Source organism: Mizuhopecten yessoensis, unplaced genomic scaffold (assembly GCF_002113885.1).
Source record: "Mizuhopecten yessoensis strain PY_sf001 unplaced genomic scaffold, ASM211388v2 scaffold10045, whole genome shotgun sequence".
In the NCBI taxonomy this organism is placed as follows: domain Eukaryota; kingdom Metazoa; phylum Mollusca; class Bivalvia; order Pectinida; family Pectinidae; genus Mizuhopecten; species Mizuhopecten yessoensis.
The window spans coordinates 364,807-384,495 of record NW_018408351.1 but is presented as its reverse complement, the minus strand read 5'-3'; the positions used below and the strand labels follow the sequence as shown (position 1 = coordinate 384,495).

Here is a 19,689-nt window from a genome sequence, read left to right as displayed (position 1 = left end):
AGCCCTTCATCCAAGCATGTTACTGGCCAAATATCATCATCCTAGTAGACCTTTTGGTTATTCAGAAGAAGTTGTTTAAAGATTTTAACATATTTGACCCCTGTGACCTTGAAAATTGATGAAGGTCATTTATTTGAACAAACTTGGTAGCCCTACATCCAAGCATGCTTCTGGCAAAATATCATCACCCTAGGCCTTTTGGTTACTGAGAAGAAGTTGTTTAAAGTAAAAAGTTGACGCCGGACAACGCCAGACGCCGCACCATGCCATAAGCTCACTTGGCCCTTTGGGCCAGGTGAGCTAAAAATGTAGAAACCAATATCTTGACATATGGAAAAGCATTCCATTCTAAGCAGAGGGTTCATTTGATTTGATTAATGACAAATTCATATTCTTTTGATTAAACTCATGTCGGTGTGTCCATCCCATGGTTGACGTTTGAAATGACTGAATATTATTTGTTGAAACTTCATAAACTGGATTCATGTATCTTAACTATGTACTGCTTGCCACTAATGGGTGTATATAATTATGCTGACTCGCTAATGAAGCAGATTTCCATATGCACTTTAGTATAGGTAGTACCTTTTTCCAGAAAGAACAAAGTACGATACCCCTCAAATTTAATTCTGGCAATATCTATAATTGGGAATCAGATAAGAGCATAACTGCTATCAAAATAATCAAAAATCTAAAATGATTTACAAGAATGTTTCAAAATATTTGTCATGATGGGAAAGTGGCAGTGAACAGAATGTCGAGAAAGGGACACAACTCTAATAAAAAAAAATTCGCAGAAGACACTGCTGGATACCCTTGTGCAGCATCTGTATATATCTGACCAAAAGGCTGGACTACTGCTATACGTTAACATACTAAAGCTCAAAATGATCCTCATCAATATTTCCAAGATACTTTCTAATGTTGTGTGCAATTGCAAGTATTTAGACCTCAATCGGTTAGTTTCGTAGAAATCATTTTGGTGACAATCTTGTGGTGTCATTTCTGTTGTTGTTTTGACATTTTCTTTGCAAGGGTCAGGATTTTGGCAAACTCAGAAAATTACTTTTTCCACTGTTGCTAGGCGTTGGTTTGTCAGGTGAAAACAGAAATCGAAGAATTTGAATGTGATTATAACAAGTTTATTAATGAACCTTCAATACCTGATACAGTTGTACAGCTTCCCCATTCACACACACAAACCACATATAAAATACATATCAGACACAATGTAAAATCAGGATAGTTTAAAACAGTAAAACGTATAAGGATTTCTTTCTTTAAGCACTTGCAGAAAATATAGAACAGCCCCTGGATTTACATTAGTGTCTAAAATGTTAAACACATTGTATAACATTTCGCATTTGTAAAGGAAATTGAAAGGTCTATGAAACACAGGTTGATAGTTGAAGCTTCCAGTGGTATTCTTATAAAGGTCCCTTGTACTCCTGAATGTCCTGATGATATTATTCCAGTAAATGTGAGCAGTCGTTTTAAATGTTGTGGTTAATAATTAAGAATTGCGAATATAACAAGTGAAATATAATCAAATGACAAGGAGTTGGATATCATTTTGGCCTTAAGATTTATTAAAATATAAAGCAAACTATTGATTTTCAGTTTGAAACGTGGTATTATCCAACCTTCAAAATCACTTATTTGAGATCAAATAAATAAATAAAAGTTCTTTAATGCTATCTAAAACTTATATCACTGATGGAGACATCATTTAACAATTCCTGAGTTACTCTTCTTTCTCCCTTGATTTGGATTATGTTCTCGTCAGTGATATGCTACTATTCCTGGAAATGAACCTCAAAACCTATCTCTCTAAACTTTTTTGTTTATTTTGCCTATCACACATTCTTTTTATGAAATGACTGTTCCTGCAGGTCATTGGAAAACATCTAGTTTGAAGATTTCCATCATAATTCATAGCATTAGATACCACGTGTAATATAAGCCACAAATAATATTTCAAATACAAGAGAAGACACAAAACATTTCTACACTTTTGACAAACTGTCATCTTCAGCCCAACAAATAAATTACATTTGTACTGAATCAAAACATTGGATTCTTTGTGAAGCAAAGCCAGAACTTCATTGTATACGATAAATAGTTTACCCTGTGTTGTACGTTTTGTCGACGAAGCAATCCTTTTGAGAATTCATCATTTGGGTTAATTACCACAGCCAGAATTTGTTTTAACACATTGACTGAAAACTTGCATTTATGAACACAAACCTAGGATAAAAGCACGGAATATCTGGACTTTAATCACCAAACAGATAGCAGGAGCAGAAGACTGCATAAAAGCTTAAAGCTTGCTTTTAATTTCTACCATTATCTATTGCAATGGTAATATTGATGTTATTCAAACTAAATACATTAAGTATGAACTCATATTCTAGACAAACATCGTGACAATTACCAGCAAAATGCTGGAAAGATCAGTTTGGGATAGGAAAGAATTAATTACTATCCATTATCTACCAGGGTCTGAATAAAAATGTAAATACAAAAACTTGTATAATTTACTGCTCAACAATATGCTTTTACTATGAAACCTATTGAGTACAATATTAATTCAAAAGACATAACTTAGAAAACCATGCAATTGTTTGGATTTAGCTCTACAGAAAAAACAAAGTAAAGAAATCACATACCGTTAATATCTGTAAACGAGGGACAAATTACACACATATTGCACTAGCATCTGGACTGGAATCTCATTGCATGACAACACTACAGCTATCAAGCTAATCTCCTGCTTTACTATTTCTGGAGTAATTTCCATAATTTGTTGATCTGAATTACTTTTAATTATACAAAGTACAAGGTGAGATAGTCACTGCAATTAAGATTGCCTATAGAAACATGCAGACACAATGAAATACACACACTTCAGGGAAATCTAAGATTAATAATACAGATACTTCTGTTTAATTGTAATAACCCAAAATAAAGAAATGAAAGAACATTTGTAATATTAGTAATGACATGCATCAGGAAGACCTTACATAAACATACAATTACCTTCAAATTGTTGAGCATATAATTATTTACGGTAAAAATCATGACAATTCACATTGAAAATTAATACATTTTGTAAATACCAGTTACTTCCTTCTAAATCCAGTAATATGACAATATAATGTATATTTACTATAAAGACTTAAGGAGATATGCTTACACTTTACCTGTTGTGATTTGTCAAGAGTTATCTCCCTCATGAAATATTAAATTTGAATTATGTAATTAGTCAGAATTATCTGAGAATTATCAAGGAATGCATTTTGATGTACACGTTATATGTTTTATCAGTTAAGTAAGTTCAAATTGCCATTGTAAAAAAGGTCACTCTTTTTTTAAACAAGTTACAGAGTAATAATGTAGCATTCATCCTTAAGTCATTCAACATTTAATGAGACTAGAACAGGTGCATGATTTTGATTACATGTAATGTGTAACGGCTTGTGTGTAATGTCTATGGTACACAATTACATTACAGCAGGTCTGGATTTCGTGTTATGTGTACAGAGTCCAACGTTACAACAGCGCTGGATTATGTGTAGGTTATGCTATTCACGACATATATTTTCAGATCATTATTTCCACATCAAGGTGTATTTGTATTATTTCTAAACTATTGAAATTTCATTTAAAAAGTCAGTTACAAAGAAAAAGAAGTTGTGTGGTAGAAATAGCAATGATGTTGAAAAGAATTTCCAAATAAATTTATTTGGTTGGGTCAATGATAAATGTTATTTTTTGAGGACATACCTGTACTTCCCCTAATACTTTTGTCTTTGAGTGGTAAGTATCATGCTAATGCTAAGATGAAAGAGTCCCTAGGTGACAAATAAATTCTGTTATAATGTGCCCTACTCAAGGGCCGAAATGTCATGGAAGATGAAACCCCATATTTAGGGTTGATAACTACTGGTACATACATGAACTTAGAATGAAAGTGCAGGAATGTCATTGATTTTAATAGAATGTGCCAAGTTATTTACATAGAAGAAATGAAAAACAAAATATAGGTATTAGCTATTGCACTCACTTCTAACTTACCATGTAATAGTAAAATTTTCAATTGCAATAAAATATTAAATCAAAAACAAAAACAAACAATATAAAAAACCTCCTTTAAACAATGTTGGACAATTCAATAACGTTAAATAACATATTCCTGGTTGTCACAGAATACTACATGTACATGTTTTGATAAACTAAATATAAGTTTTGGTATCTTTGGTTTCAAAAAGATGACCTAATGAAACACAGACTTACTTTGGGTATCACTATTACATGTACAGCATAGAATGCCATTTCTAATTCAGTAATCTAAAAATGAATTACTTATCTGAAATTCCTGACTCTCCCATATCTTACTTAAACAAAAACAACACACACAAACATACTAAGGATTTCAAGATCTATCGTATCAGATACAACCCAAATGTACAATCTTTACATCCAGACAACAAGAACAACATACAGTTACTGTACAACCTGTACAGGCTATTAACATTGGTTAATCTACCACCAATGGTAAATCTCTGTTAGGCCATTTACTACCAAACACAATCTTATAATTTAATCTTGCTTGTAACAAGCATTTTCATTGGCTTAAACATTTATGTTATCAGCCCATAACGTAAAAAAAGGATGTCGCCGTTTGTAACGTCGCTTTTGATTGGCTGATACAGCGGCGTAATAATTTCTAAGAGAAAAGAGTCCATCAATAAAAGTGGGTTTCCACAAGGATTGTGTATAGTAGATTAACTTATAAGGATTGACTTGAATATATTTTTCATGTTATGGAGCTTTAACACAAAAAAACCCAGAATGTACTCTCATCATAAACCGCGAAAAGAGTACCCTCTGTTTATTTGTGTAATATCTCCATAAAATGAAAAATATATTCAAGTTAATCCTTAAATAATGTTCATTGTTCTACTGAAATGACCATGGAACAGCACCGAATCAGACTCGAGACAAGTGTACAATTGTGAATAAATCTGTAAATAATACCTACAACTTTTCCCTATATGCATATAAAATTCTGTCAATTTGTCACTTGATGAACATTGACAAATAAACCTTAATACCATAATATTTAATACTTATGTTATTTATACATATTTATGAAAATCAACCAATTATGGAGTTCCCTCCACAAACAAAATTTACAAACCTGTTAGTCCTTGACTAACTGATGGGAACATAACATTGTATGTAACATTCAATTATCACAACCATCCAACACGTTCACTTTTATCGTACAGTAACCAGTATGCTGTTCTTACGTCACAGTTACACTTCCCAAATGCATTTTTATCCAATATTCTATATATAGAACTACTACTTACAAATAAATATAAATGAGAGACACTGCAGACATTCTTATTTACATATAACTTATGGGGATCCTAGGTCAGATCAGTGCATCAATAGACAACAATGTTTCATCACTTGAATTTGGTCCTGCTCAGCAGCCGTAACATACAATATACACTTGTCCAGTCTTATCTCCCACAGTACATGTACTTGTACTGTATGATCATAGGACATCATAACAAGTATGTAACTTAAACACTATTGACAGACCAACTATAGACTAAGCAATGATGTATGTATTGACAACATTTTGAACCGTAGGATCCAGGCAAGTAAAACAGTTAAAACGTGTGTACACTTGACATCGTAGACAATCCCAAACTGTCTAACATGTAACACGTGCCCATCATAGACAATCCCATACTGTCTAACATGTAACACGTGTCCATCGTAGACAATCCCAAACTGTCTAACGCTTAACAAGTGTCCATCGTAGACAATCCCAAACTGTCTAACACGTAACACGTGTCCAAAGTAGACAATCCCAAACTGTCTAACACGTATCAAGTGTCCATCATAGACAATCCCAAACTGGCTAACACGTATCAAGAGTCCATCATAGACAATCCCAAACTGTCTAACACGTGTCAAGTGTCCATCATAGACAATCCCAAACTGTCTAACATGTAACACGTGCCCATCATAGACAATCCCAAACTGTCTAACACGTATCAAGTGTCCATCATAGACAATCCCAAACTGTCTAACACGTAACATGTGTCCATCATAGACAATCCCAAACTGTCTAACACGTACCCATCATAGACAATCCCAAACTGTGTAACGCGTAACACATGTCAACAGAAACAGTTATATATGTTTACTCTTACATAACAAAGTACTGTAAATAGACTTTTTTAACTAAGATACATATGTTTGAAAAAAAAATCTAAGAATTTGGTCTATCTTTATCACATTCATTATTTTAGTGTCTTTTAGGCATATTGGTTGTGTAAATCTCATTTATGAAAATGCATAAACACAGAAAACATTGTAAACCAAGATATTAATATTAACTAATTAAATATGAAGTTTTGAATTCAGTGATATGCGAATATGTGCATATGATTTTTATCTGTTGACAAAATATATTTGTGCAACAACTAACATTGATTGCAGAAATATGAGAAGTGATTGTAATGTCCTGCCATGCATTGTCTCATAAGATTGTAAATATATTTTACATTGATGACTTCTATCTAACAACACAAATATCCTGGTTTACAATATATCTAGATTGGTTTCTTAGGTAAAACAGACATACTTACAGTAGTTTGTGTAAATCTATATAAATTTTATACTACTACTACCTAACTACAACTATAGAAACGCACTTGGATTTGCTTTAGGATCTTTCTGATTTCTGTATCGTAGCGCAAGCCAAACTCCAATTATCTGAAACACAACATGAACATAATTATTACTAATCATCTCACAATTGATATGTGTTATATTTCACATTACATTTACCAGACTGAAACAACAAAATAGCAATCTATATATCATGCGATCCAACAGTAAAAGTGACTTACAAACACCCAGCTATTTCATTATACAGCTGTTAACATGTATTAAACGGACCAGTCCTCAACATGCATGGCATGCACCCTTTATGTTTCCAGATCAACAAATATTTGATATCACTTAGACAAGGATTCTTTGATCACGCTTTCTTATATTTTCTTTCCTATATTATATTTTACATAAATTGTGTAACTTTATATTTTAAGGTCAACTAGAATATTATTTTGGTATTATTGAGGAGAGTCTACACATGTTTTGTTAGATTTATATCAACTGGGTAGATCATGTATATACAGCTAAATCAAGTGCAGGTAATTAAATACTGTTAATGTACTGTGTATATATCTGCAATGAAGGTTATGTTTGGGTCCCAGTCAGGATAATACATGCACTGTTTGTTAACTACTGGTGAAACAGCTGGAAAAAAACTTCTACTTGGACTAAGAACCCATATTTTGTGCATTCAATTTCTCTCTCAAATATAATATACTATAAAATATAGTTATCACACCTCTGACACAGTCTCATGAATTTCCAGTCAATTAATGATCAAATAAACACTGTATACAACCACAATGATATGTTCCCATAGTCAACCTAATAGTGTTTTGGTGTTAGATTTCAGAAATACTAACAAAATTAGGTACACTATGGAGTATCATATTGTTAAGACATGTGTGAAGGGCATATCAATAACTATATCATAATTACAGACTATGACTACATAACTTTTCTACATCAGTACAAACAAAAATAAAATGCAACATTGCTTTGTGTACTGAAAGGAACATTACATGATGTAACATTACTCTCACTTACACAAAGCAGCATCATTTTTAGCAAAGTTCAGGTTTTTTTTCTACTTTCACTCTGCACTACATTTTCAACTTTTCAAGTTTTATGCCTCTAACTTGCTTCAAGCGTTAATAAATATATTTGAAAACCTGGGTAATAATTTGAAAGATATGATTCATAAAGTAATAAGATGTCAGCCTGTTGGACAAGTGGTCAATCAATAAAGAGCATCAAGTTACTGGTACAGGCTGCTGACACCTTTGTTAGAAAGACGGATGTTGTAGATCAATACACCTCAACTACAGTTACAGTAGGCTTGGCTCATGTACAGAAACAGCATGGTGGAGTATAGTGTAGTGATGTCTACATACATAGTAACAGTATACCTTTTAAATCAATCTGGTCATCTGTCATTTAGTATTGTTTTAAATCCTCATAATTTTAATTCTACAAGGTGTTACTTGAAACCTATGCAATCGTATCTGTCAACTGAAAAAAACCCCATTACAGGTATTGATAAAGATACCACAGGGAAACACTGAGGTTTCCTTAGAGAGACATATGTACCAACCCCCATAAAACAAAAGAACCAATGGCTTTATCTCTCACCTGCTTTACTGGTCATCTGAACTTTCAGTTTCAGACATTCTGTTATATAGGGGTCATCTAAGATTTCTTATTGAATCAAGTAACAGCAATATTACAGCAGTTATTTAGGACAGCAAATTTGGGGAACTTAGGAATTAGCTGAAATGTCTCAGAAAACAAGGGTGGCCACCATTGGGACAAATATTTCACTAATATAACAGTGAATCCCCTTGGCCCAGGGATGCTTCCTATCACATTTAGTGAAAATGTATTTTCTCTTTCTAGAGTAGTAGACTTTTAAATAAAATGTTGATGATTGATAGCCAGACGATTGACACTTTGCCACAGAATAAGCTCAGCAGCACTTTGTGCCATGTGAGCTAAAAGTGTATCAAGGACAAAATTTGAATAAACCATAAACACACAAGAACTAAAATCATGGATGTGTGAATCCAGAAAACCCTTAAAACTGTCCAGATCTACCTAAGCCACAAGACTTATAGCCATCACCATAATCAAAGCAAAATTCAGGGTATACACCAAGTCATGCAATCAAATGTATTCAAAGATTTTTTAAATATAAGATTTGTCAATGAGCGAAAACTTAGTCATCAATATGTCTTATCATTTCAGCTGACTGTATACAAAAATCCTACATTAGCATTATGTAACACTGTCAGGTAAATCAGTGTCTCGTACTTCTCAGTATTAGTTAAAATCTGATTCTGACAAAAAATAGACACTTTCAGCATATTTGCTGATCAAGCAAATATTAATTCCTTAAAAGACTGAAGCTATTAAGGCATACATAGGTAGCTTCGGGCTCATATGATGTGCAAAAAGCTACTTACATCTTATAGTACAGTATTAATGCACACAACATCAACCTGGACTGGTAAGCATAATCCATGGTTAATAAGTTATAATTATTGACTTGGCTGAGAGCTATAGCTATAGTTGATTTGCATATTTTTTTCTCTGCATGACTTATGAATAAACTGCTTAGTTTTGTAATGTTATCAGTGTAAAATATGTTAGCTGTTGGATAGGTTACTGCATTCCCTATATGTGATAGAACTTGAAATACCGTAAACTACAAAGATGTACCAGATCATGTTGAGAATACTTATTAGCACTTTTCTAGGGTTGAGCTTATAGTTAAATAGCCGAAGTCCAAGACATGAAATGAGATTTGATGTGTCTTAATGATCAAAATAATGATTCATGAAATTATAAGACACTTTATAATCACTATATAAAAACACCATGTTTTTAATGTTACAGGGAACCCTAGAAAAGTGCTTGCATAACCATTGGGAGGAAAGCCACCGCCAAGAAGAACACAGGCATTAGTCAAATACACATGTGTGTATACAAACTTTTGTTAGTTTGACGCAAGTTAAAGAAATGAGCTTGGATTAGCTCGTGGGTCTTTCTGGTTACGAAATCGGATTGTAATCCAAACGCCAATTATCTGCAAACGTGAAAACCACACGACATATCATGGATCAATCTCATAGTCATGGTTATATTTACTGATTTATAGGTTTATCAACAGGCTTTTTACTTGGCTATACTTTTCAGGATAGCAAACAAGTAACATTTGATTTAATTTTCAAATATAATGTGAAATATGCATTGGCTGATGTCAAGACAACTTACTTATTAAGTTATTACCGAGGTCAAATCAAATATCATTTGACAATTTTTCAGTACATTTCTACACTGCATACCTGTCATAATCACAGTACTTTGAATGAAAATATAAGGATTACTTTTTCAATATCTTGATAAGTTCATGTGTGATGAATTGAGTTGGTTTTGAGACGAATCAAACATGAACTAAAATTCCTACACATATACACCGTGTATAATTCAGATTACAACATTTTATGCATGTCACATAATGACATCTCTTATTTAAACCCGACAAAAATATTGTAAAAGTTACATGTATGCATAACAATTTAAATGATATCAGACTATTACTTTTTAGTAGAATCTCCAACCAAAGCATTTTAAACATTTAAGAGGGTATTCATGCAAATTATCAACAAAAACCACTTAAAGTTAAGAATAACAACTCCCTTCTCCAAAGCTACCTGTTCATGTACATATACAACCCATGAAAATTAATACATTATTATACCACCTCTTTTTATATTTTACATTTTAAACCTGCTCAAACAGTTACAAGTATTGCAGTGTAAATGTGATTGTATTTCTTGAATTTCTCTCATCAGGAAAATAAATAAAAATGTATCTTAAAATACATGTAGCAACAGACAATGACAACAAATAAGCTGATAATTTAAATGTGATTGTGTTAGATAATTTTCCAAAATTGAATGCTGTGAAAGTACGTAAAGACAAATTGTCTGAAGATGATTTTCTTGAAGACATGATAAACACTATATCACTTACCTCTGTAAAGCTGAAGAAGAGGCCTACACCCCCCGTTATTTTGAAGGCGGAATGGATTTCGTTCTGTAGTGCTGTCAAACAAGTCTGACAGGGACACATGGCCTGAAGGTCAGCTTCAGTAATATTTGATGTTTTTGTACAACAGGGTCCAGCATTACCCCCACTACAGCACTGAATCTAAACAAAAAAAACCACCCGTCATATAAAGTTTGTATTACAAATTCAAAACAAAAAGTGAATAAGAAAGAAAAAAAAGTACTTTTCTACTAAATATATAAAGAAAAGTACGAAACTTGTTCAGAAACATAAACATTTGGTTACCAAATTCAAACAGCCATAGATACAAATTCAGCTATCGATATGGAAAAATCATAGCTCTTATTTAAAGTTAAGGAGAGACCTTCCGATAAATGTATGACACTCAGACTTTTTAGTAAATGAAACTGAATTGAGCAAGACTCTAGCAGGTTCCTGTGTGAATTCTGCATCAAATGTAATATTTATGTTATGACCTTGCCATGTTAACTTTCTAGATGTTCTGATATATCTGTTTTCCTTTTCCCTTTATCAATTTGCCTCTAGTGCCAGTATCCTATGGCCCTTTTTATCATTCATAGCTGTCCAGTCCTCACATGTTTCTATCTTTCTGTTTCAGGTCACAAGCATTTTCATTAGTCAAATCTACAATGAATCTTTACTGGTGTAGATTTAACTAATCAGAATGCTTGTTTCATACCCATCTACTATCCTGAAGAAAGGTAATACATGTATTTAAATGTGAGTCAAGGTGAAAATGTACTACAATCCTTTATGTAAATAATAAAGAAAGGAAATCAAAGTATAGATGAATTACAATATGGGCAGTGAAAGGAGATTTCAATGATGACAAATTGAGTTAACAAAATAATGTGGAATAATCAACAGGTAAATACATTATAAATCAGTAAATTTAATGACAGCTTACCCCACCGCAAGGAGGATGACCGCTGGGGTTGTCTCCCTGTATACTCCAGTCCTTAAAGCCACAGCAGTCAAATTTGTACTGGACTGTTTCTTTGGTTTGGTTAGAGGCCAGTCTCCAGCCATTTTCAGCAAACTGTTCCTGTTGGTCCTCATTGATGGCCAAACATGCACAGGCCAGGGAGAATTGGAGCAGGAATAACAGGAATAGGATGATCATGTACTAGTACACATAAGGAAGCTAATACACATGTCTTACACCAGCTCTTCACACATCCAAACTTTCCACGTAACACTTCCTAAATGTATCATGTGTAAAAACACACAAAAGCAAGAAACAAAATTAACAGCCCAAAAAGACTCATTTCTGTCTAAGCTATTTCTTTTAATAAATACAACCAGATACGAGAGCATTTTAAAGGGGCTTGTCGAGGAAAAAAGTAAAAATAAATGGGTCTAAATGCGTTCTCTGGTCTTCCAAAAGTTATACCACGGCAATATGATGGTCGAGTTCTGCTTGCAATGTCCAGTTTTGACCACTGAAATCTCGGGGAAGCCCTGTGTAAATTTAGCGCAGATCTATTTATATATGTCACGTGGTTGTTTCGAAAGTAAGGCAGTGAAGACAACAACAATAGCACGCCGTCATGTGCCATGTCGGACTCAGCTAGCAGACAAGACCGCAATACTATACGTAAATAATTGTTTTCAAAGGTCATGTATGATGCAAGGGTAGTATTCCTACCTACAGGAGATGTATATGTTGTTGTTATATATAACGGTATTAATACCTCATGCCTGTCATGACTTTTGCATGCATCTTTTTCTTTTGCCACAATGTTTACATTTGGCCTTGTTGTTGACGCGCGTGCAGTAAAATTACATCACTGATCTGGGTCAATTGAGAGTTTTAGACTGTCAGGTGACGATTTAGGATTTCTTTAATATAATCATATTTTTTACTCTTAGGGAGTGAATTTCAGCAAAATTTGAATCGGTATATTTCATAAGAAGGTATTTTAAACATGTGTATACCATTTTAGCAAATATAACATTTTTTCCCCGACCAGCCCCTTTAATGTTTGTTTTTGTTGACTGTATTTATAGAATCGCATCAAACAATCTTCCTAATCTACTGCGATACAGATTTGTTCCCAATACCGCTGCAAATCTTTAGCTTCTGAAGGTAATGACATATATGTTTGACCAAGGTTTATCTATCAGCTATATATTTATATTTATTTTTAGAAAGTTTTTGATACCATTCCTCATAAATGATTACTTGCAAAATAAAAAATATGTAAAGTAAATATCCCATATATTTTCAGACAAAGACTTGCAAATCCATTCTAACCAAGAAGGCATATTTAGATGATGACTAAATTCTGATGTAAAATTCTTGACTTTCAGGTTTAAGATTTAACAGGTGCATCACTGGTATTTATAACTATTGGTGAAAATTATATCATTTCGTCTCAAAATATTATACCAGTCTCAGATCTAGAGACATGACACCAAAGCTTATATTTATAAAAATTGGTCCATCTGAACACAGTTTTTCAAAATAACTTACTGCTGTCGTGGAAATTGCATTTAGAATTTGTTAACACTATATTAGTTAAATAAAAAGGATACAAAGAAGAGCAGCACCTGGTGGTGCTTGATTGCACCAATGAGACCAATGAGGGCAATAATGAACAGGAAAACTCCACACGCAATGATCCCTCCAACCAGGGTCAAATTGGTCACTATGGCAACCACTCTACCATATGCTGCCACACCAATCAGAATGAAGGACACAAACTGAAAGTAGATAAATATATAGAAATGACAAATTTACATATTAAGAGTTAATGTATACAAAGATGTATTTCAAGGTGAACTAAGGGTACCACTGTTTCCTTTATAATCCTGAAGAGTTCCAGCGTCAAGAGCTTTTTTTACTTGGGGTAGTCTCCCTTCTATATAAATATAGATATAGAAGATTTACTAGGATATGAGTGGACGCAGGCATTGCTGCCTCTAGATATCCACATCAATATAGTTTGAAATACATTGTGGTAAACATAAAATAAGCCTATATACAGCGGTATAAGATGCTGTATGATCGTACTTTAACTCAGGATCTTTCCAGAATTCATCCAAGTTTTTCTTTAAGTCAAATACGTTATGAGATGAAATAACATCTTGTGGAAGACTATTCCAGATATCAATTAGTCTTTGTGTAAAAGTAATGTTTTCTAGTATTTAAATGACAATGTTGTTTAAGTATTTTTTTACTGTGTCCACCAGTTTTTCCTTGAGCGGCAAGATCGAATAATTCCTCCACCGTATTCAGATCATTTTGCCCATTCATAAACTTGAACATGTTGATCATATCTCCGAGTAAGCGCCTACATGTGTGTCAGAGTCAGAAGCTCTAATCGGCGTAGTCTCTTGCTGTAACTAATGGTCTTAAATCTGGGGAGTAATTTGTAAATCTTCTTTGAACATTCTCTAGATATCTTTTCGATGTCCTTAATTGTGTGTGGACTCCAAACACTTGCAGCATACTCTTAATGAGGTTGAACTAGCACTTTAAAAAGATTTGTGAACATTTTTTTGTCCAAATATACAAATGATCTCCTTATGACACCTACGATGCTGTTAGCATCATTGTTGGATAAGTGTTGTAAAGTTCAAGTCCTGGTCTACTACAGCCCCTAAATCTTTCTCCGATGCAATGTTTTCCAATGCTATAATTTCTCTCCCCCCTCCCCTGTCCGTTAGATGATATCGTGGTTCTCTCTTGTTATGTTTTGTTGACATGGTCATAACTTTACACTTTTTAGGATCGAAATTTCTTAGCCATTTATCCGACAATTTCATCAAATTGCACAGAACATCTTCCACTTAAGCTTTCATCGGTATCATCAGATATTGTTCTGTACAAGTTAGTGTCATCAGATATTGTTCTGTACAAGTTAGTGTCATCAGATATTGTTCTGTACAAGTTAGTGTCATCAGCAAACAATTGGTGTTCTTCATCACAAGGGTGACAATGGTCATCAGTCAGTTTAACCAGTTGGTATCCTATTATACTATGATCGGAAGGAACCTGCATCTGTCACAAATCACATTACATATTTTGCCAACATTGTGTAACATATCTCTGGCTCACATGACATTACAGTGGTATTTTATGAAATATACTAGTTTGTTCATTGCATTGTGGAAAAAGATTGAAAGACTAACCTTTAAAAGTTGCTAAATTTAACAAATAAAATACATGTACTCTAAACTTAAGTTATGCAATTAAACCAAACCTTTTATACTAATTAATATATACAATAGGTGCATGAATTCAATTTGCCAAAATGAAAAAGGTGCTGCCTTGAGGCAAATGCTCAAGTGAGATTCTACTCCACTGAACAGATAACATCAACCTTTAGTTCCGAGTAATGAAATGGACATTGCCTGGAGGGTGTAGCTTTGTTCCACCTATCATTGCCCAACTCCTCACTGTTCACCAGACTTTAGAAATGTCAGTCTTTTACTCTTTACGATGACATCACCATGACTAAGTTATAACATCTAAATGAAGTGACTTGTTAATTTGAAGATGTTTTAGAAATCTTTTGTCTTACAAAAGCTCGAGGCATTTTTGACAAATCCACAAGCAAGATTTGATCAAGTATACATGTACATTTCTCAACAATTCAGAAACTGATGACAGATGTTGGCTTCAAATTTAAATACATATTTCATGTATTTGCAATTGGAAATACATCTCTCAAATCTTGCAAAGATATATTAAAATATTATTTCTATTCACCAAGATTTATCTTCAGAAAATGTATATATGTATGTTAGCAAGTACTGACAACAAACGAAGTCCAAAAAATAATAGATTTCAATATATCTAGTAGCTATATATGTCATTCAAATTCATTGAAATCATTGGAAATCAAATTCATAAGGTGACAGCGAGTCCCAGTATGATACAATGTACAAGATCTATACTCTGCAGAATTAACTTAAACAACTTAACACTAGCATCATCAACATTACCATAGGGCTTCTGCATAATTTGACTATATATAAGAAAAGTGAAAGTTTGGCCAGTAAAGACAGTCTCTGTTGTCCTACTTTATATTTGGCATAGTGTGGTCTGTATTAAATTATGTTGGCTGTACTCTCATCTTTATATAGTCAATAGAGAATTCTTAACTGAAAAATGTTGTCATTGGTGTCTGATAAACAGAATTAATTACTGTAATACTTGTTGTGATGACACTTTTGAGTAATTCGTTTCTATCTGGCCTGTCAGCATACATTCTGAACCAGTTATTTTAATGTACAAGGTATTGTTTAAGACATTAAATGTTTAACAGTATTTTGAATACATAGACATGATTGGTGAATCTTGCTTATGAAAAATATTGAGGTTGAAAAATTACTGATAAACATACAACAATAATATGTCTGTCAATATCAAACTCATTACAGTGCCATTCAATTATGACTGATGATACTGAAATCACAACCAATGGTTGGGTCGTCCCTTACATAAATACAGTACTCAATATATCTTCTTACCCATTTGTGTGCCAAGCAAGAAAACACCTATGGTATTGAGGCTATATCATATGTGTCTAAAATTTGCCTCTCGTGATATAACAAAATTGGAGTCTAGATACAGACTACATCGACTGTTATTTCCTTTTAAGTAGTCATATTTTCTGTCTTTAATTTCATCTTCAACAACATTTATCACTCAGGAAGGAAGACAGAACTGGACGTTTCATCAAAATTAAAATAGCGAAATTAATCATCATCATCTCCCTGAACAGGAGGTGACCCTAAGAGTTTGCTGCTCCAAAGTTATCTAATGTTTATATTAGGGCTATATCACAGAAGTTGTCAGTATGGGTCTTTGTCTGATGATACACGTGTGCACAGCTGTGGTGGTTGGTGGTCACGTGTGATTTATGCGGTGCATGTTACTGAGCCTGGAAACTATTGGCAGATCTATACGTACTGTATGGTCAATATAGACATCCACTGTTAAAATATCGTATTGATCGTCTGACAACATATTACATTCACTGAAACTGAGAAGTATTTTATTTTCAAATTCCTATAAATCGGGTATATCTACTGTTCTATTCAAATAATAACTGACACATGTATATTTACACGTAGACCTGCGTTATATCCCCGAGGCCTGATAACATTCAACAATACAATAGTACAATTTCTATAGAGTATACATGTCTATGCAGACTAGCTCAACACTTTCACCATCGTGAACTACATATGAAAACCTATTAAAATGAATTAACTTACTATATATAACACATTCAATGCTGCCAATGCATTCTTTGAACATTGAAATCCTCCGCACACCATTTTTCTGGTAGATGTAAGAGCGCCGACCGATGAAAACCTCCTTCGTTGTCAGTTCCAAGACACGACCGTCCAGACACGACAGCAGGCTCAATGGCGAATAGTCAGGTGATACTGACACTAGACAAAGTTTCGTAAAAAAATGTACCAATACTCGAATCAGTATTACAGTACATCTCAATTTTATCAGACATTGGCAGCGAGGAAAATGTTTAAAACTTTAAATATGATGTTTTACAATGTATTCAAAGAAAACGAACTGGTCACTCTCTGCTCTTACTTTCGTACAAACAGTGTCGCGAGTGCGCGAAATATAAATATGAGTTCACAAAGCAAACCCACTGTTAGGCCTAGTTATCTGTGAGCATGCTGAAACGAGTATACTTTACTCAGTGTAGTAAGTAGGTCATAGACGGTAACGGGTTGTTTCGCCCCAAATCCCGTTCGCCCTAAGGGTTGTTTCGCCCCAAAACCCGTTCGCCCCAGGTTTTTTCGCCCTAAAAAAAATAATCATTAACTGATTAAGTCATAAATATCATGTTAAAAGTTTTAAAAAAACTTATATTTCTCATGAATCCAGTAATGTTGTTCTTTATAAAATGCACCTTTACATGTTTTACCGTTAAAAATGTAAAATAATAAATACTTATACAACTTCTAACACGGTCTACAAACAAAGTGTAGTTCCGTGCCACTGCGTACGGCCTCCTTATACATTGCCAAGGAATTTAAATACCTGTCAAAATAGAATATAATGATAAGATATGGACATATAATGAAACTAAATTAATCTCATTAAGTAAATAGATACGTATATTTATGACAAGTTACCTACTCAAAATTATCTACTCAAATATGCATATTAATTTGTATTGGTCGGTACTATCAAAACTTCTCAAAATGATCTCCTCCAATTAGCAAAAAACAACACGGACGTGCCCAGAAATCAAGTAAAGAAACCATCGTCACACGGCGACGATTACATGTACACTAGACTAAATGTGTTAATATGGGAAAATAAAAATGTTGTATATATACCCCGCAATGTAATTAAAATTACACCAGTTTTGTTTCATTTCACTATTCTTATTTATTTCTAAAATTAATAAATATGTTATAATGTGTGTCGGCGTGAAGAAAATAACGTAATCCGTTTTTTGATTTACACATCTTTTTTTAATAAAACTGATTTTAATGATATGAAAGACTAAGAAGACTTAATTTGTGACTTAAAACAAATAAAAATGAAAAGAAAATACCAAACAATGTTTTGTTTTAGGGCGAAACAACCTGGCGCGAAACAACCTAGGGCGAACGGGATTTGGGGCGAAACAACACGGAACCGTCATAGACTAACAGTTTTCCCCGACATTATTAAAAAGGAGAAAGTTACTTTTGGGAAAGTAGAAAAAAATATGGCCTCTTTTTGGGGGAACTTTTGATAAACCGAATCGCTGCTTATTTATTTCATATATATAAGTGTAACACACTGATAACATTGAATTTCGTATCGCTGTAAGATATACATGGGTATTGAAATATCAATTATTGGGGGCAGGTTTGGCCCAGGCAACATGTCGATCGAGAGTCCGAGAGTCGTGACATCGAAAGGAAAATATATCGTTGAAAACTTTATGACGTCATAACTATGCTGAATCCATCCTTGAGCCGGACTTATATGGCTTTGCTAGATATGTTTGCCCATTTGTAATAATTTTACGAAAGGTACTGTATTGAATTTCTCTTTGTTTTTATTGGAGACCAGGGCATGTTCGGCTTAGCAGTTCACCTTTCAAGTGACTGGACGCCGGGAACATATACTATTACGAAATAAAATGTACGTCTCTGATTCACATACAAAAAATGGTGTGGAAAACTTCATTATACATATCTACTAAAAAGGATAAAGTTTCTCAATACTAATTAATCTATTGAAATATCAATTTTGAGCAAGTTGGACCCCGGCACCACACGGAAAGTCGTGACAGTGGCGGGGAAAATCTGACGTCGCATGCTTTATGACGTCATAGTTATGCTGGTTCCAAAGTGGGCCAAACTTACCAAAGACTTTTTGTCCTAATTTTCCCCAAGTCGGGGCACGTTCGGCCATAGAATCTCCCAACGTTAATGTTAAATAATAATATATAAATTTCAACAAATGCCATGCTGTCCAGGGCGAATTTACATGAAAAATTGGCCGAACTCTCCCGGTCTCCAGTAAAAGGTTTCGGTAATTATGTTTCCTTGCTGGCTTTTAATGTTGAATATGTAATATTACAAATATAAAAAGACCCTTATTTGTAGGGTAATTTAAGCGAGTTGACCATAAAATAGGGCATTGGGTCTTCGAAAATGTTATCACAGCAGCCGATGAGGTTTTTCTACTTTAATTTTTATATTTCAAGGTACAATATTCTCTCCAAAATGTCATGTCTAATAGTAAGGTCATAGTACGAAAGAGCGATCAGTGACTCTGAATTACTTTTCATTAAAAAATACAAAAAGTGACCAAAGAATAAGACTAGAATAATTTTGAGCTGTATAAGAGAACAGCTAGCTCGTCTATTCGTGATATTAAGTTAGTAAATATCAACAGAATGACAT

At 33.6% G+C, this 19,689-nt stretch overlaps 1 protein-coding gene across 2 annotated transcripts; it reads right to left on the bottom strand.

Moving 5' to 3' along the window:
* Nucleotides 1-4,803: 4,803 nt before the first annotated feature.
* LOC110459358 (tetraspanin-31-like) lies at nucleotides 4,804-17,181 on the bottom strand. 2 transcript variants are annotated; one of them, XM_021511574.1, is made up of 6 exons: nucleotides 17,026-17,181; nucleotides 13,333-13,500; nucleotides 11,702-11,920; nucleotides 10,738-10,914; nucleotides 9,693-9,787; nucleotides 6,716-6,801 (listed from the first exon to the last, which is right to left on the bottom strand). In XM_021511574.1, the coding sequence occupies exons 1-5, from the start codon at nucleotides 17,086-17,088 to the stop codon at nucleotides 9,713-9,715; spliced, it is 702 nt and encodes a 233-aa protein (XP_021367249.1). In that variant the 5' UTR covers nucleotides 17,089-17,181; the 3' UTR covers nucleotides 6,716-6,801; nucleotides 9,693-9,712. The 2 variants fall into 2 exon arrangements, with proteins under 2 accessions (XP_021367248.1, XP_021367249.1); XM_021511573.1 differs by lacking the exon at nucleotides 9,693-9,787 and having other exon boundaries at nucleotides 4,804-6,801.
* Nucleotides 17,182-19,689: the final 2,508 nt, after the last annotated feature.

What these genes read in the sequence shown, in the direction of transcription:
- LOC110459358 (XM_021511573.1), bottom strand. Translation starts at nt 17,088, where the DNA reads ATGGTGTGCGGAGGATTTCAATGTTCAAAGAATGCATTGGCAGCATTG. An exon ending in ACCAGGTGCTGCTCTTCTTT is followed by an intron (nt 11,921 to 13,332) that starts GTATCCTTTTTA and finishes TATGTGTACTAG; the next exon opens with TACATGATCATCCTATTCCT. An exon ending in GTCATCCTCCTTGCGGTGGG is followed by an intron (nt 10,915 to 11,701) that starts GTAAGCTGTCAT and finishes TTTTTTGTTTAG; the next exon opens with ATTCAGTGCTGTAGTGGGGG.